This window comes from Alexandromys fortis, unplaced genomic scaffold (assembly GCF_014885135.2).
Source record: "Alexandromys fortis isolate MF-2015 unplaced genomic scaffold, M_Fortis_MF-2015_v1.1 scaffold_14, whole genome shotgun sequence".
In the NCBI taxonomy this organism is placed as follows: domain Eukaryota; kingdom Metazoa; phylum Chordata; class Mammalia; order Rodentia; family Cricetidae; genus Alexandromys; species Alexandromys fortis.
Genome location: NW_026067910.1, coordinates 5,208,625 through 5,209,988, shown reverse-complemented (window position 1 = coordinate 5,209,988; position 1,364 = coordinate 5,208,625). Strand labels below are relative to the sequence as shown.

The following is a 1,364-nucleotide window of genomic DNA, read 5'->3' as shown; positions in this document are numbered from 1 at the left end:
TATGAGCCAATATATAGGTGCTGGAAACTGAAGCTGGGTCCCCTACAAGAGATTCAAAAGCTCTTAAGCACTGAGTGATCACTTCAGCCCTCAACTTCTTTTTGGTGTGTGCAGTTTAAATTCATCGTTGTGGATAGTTTTGAAAGTTTCCTTTGATCTTAAAAACACAGCATAGACTGGCAAATCTTTTTTGTTTGTTTTGTTTTGTTTGAGGTCTGGAATTTGGGGTGGCCTCAAATCCAGAGACCTCCTTACTTCTGCCTCCTGAGTGCTAGGGTTAAAGGTGTGTGCTACCACACACAGTCTTTGACCTTAAAAGCAAAAAATATCATTGCCTACAATTTTCCTTTTCATGATTAATTTTTATACAGAAACTATATCCGAGTCATAAATTTTATTTGAAGTAAGCCTGACTAGAAAGTGTGCTCTCCACTATAGCACAAGGCAAGCTATAATGTCATGCGTGTTAGAATACTAATACTTTGTCTTTGCAAACAACAACAAAATCCCAACCTTGAAATTAATGTCAGATAATGTAACAGAAAGATGCGTTCAATTGTTCCTTCACCAATGCCTCTTATTTGACACAAACCTAGAATAAAGATATAACACTTTAACCTAGATTGTCATTTTGGGTAAATTATTTTCCTTCAGCTTTTTTTTAACAATTAATAAAAGAAAAAGGCTAAACATTATGTTACAATTTCAGATCTAAAAGTCTCACAATTTGGAAGAAAGCAAGCAGTCATAAAACATACTAACGTGTATTTTTTATATGAAGCAAGAATTCAAAATAATTTTTTTCCTGTTCATTTGTAAGATCACATCCCATTAGTGTTGGCCATGCCAGAGGCATCTACAAAGCTAAGGGCAGGGACCACTCTACCTCCTTCCATAGAGCAGAGAAGATCAGTCATCTCCATCTCCTTTCTATTAACGTACTTGTGCAGCAGGCTATAGAACGGTTTTTCGGGATTAAAAGTGTACAGCCCCGAGATTTCCTCCCAGGCTTTACTGCTTGGGGTGTAGCAATCCTTCGGATTCCTGCATTCAAAGAAACACTTAACATTCTCATTTGCCAACTGGGTCGCATGCTCTGTAGCTTGACTTTGAAGAATCTGCTCCTCCTTCTGAGAATATATTTCCCAGAATTTTAGGTGCAGAAAACTAATTGGAGAACAGCATCGGATGATAGACGTCACAACCAGAAATACGATGATGATGACCGCTATTAGAATCCAGCCTATCACCTACAGAAAACACAACAGGATAGCAATTTAGTCACCTTTGACATTAGAAAAATTAAAAAGCCTGGGATAAAGTCTAAACTAGTCACTAGCTCCCAAGTCGTGTCTTAAGCTCTT

The 1,364-nt window shown here is 37.7% G+C and overlaps 1 protein-coding gene across 1 annotated transcript in view; it reads right to left on the bottom strand.

Annotated features, from left to right (window-relative positions):
* Window positions 1-642: 642 nt before the first annotated feature.
* The window catches only part of Calhm6 (calcium homeostasis modulator family member 6), a 5,625-nt gene continuing 4,903 nt past the window's right edge, over window positions 643-1,364 (bottom strand). The window contains exon 2 of the mRNA XM_050138003.1: window positions 643-1,250. Coding sequence (XP_049993960.1) covers window positions 822-1,250 — 429 coding nt within the window. The 3' untranslated portion in view covers window positions 643-821. The remainder of the gene's footprint in view (window positions 1,251-1,364) is intronic.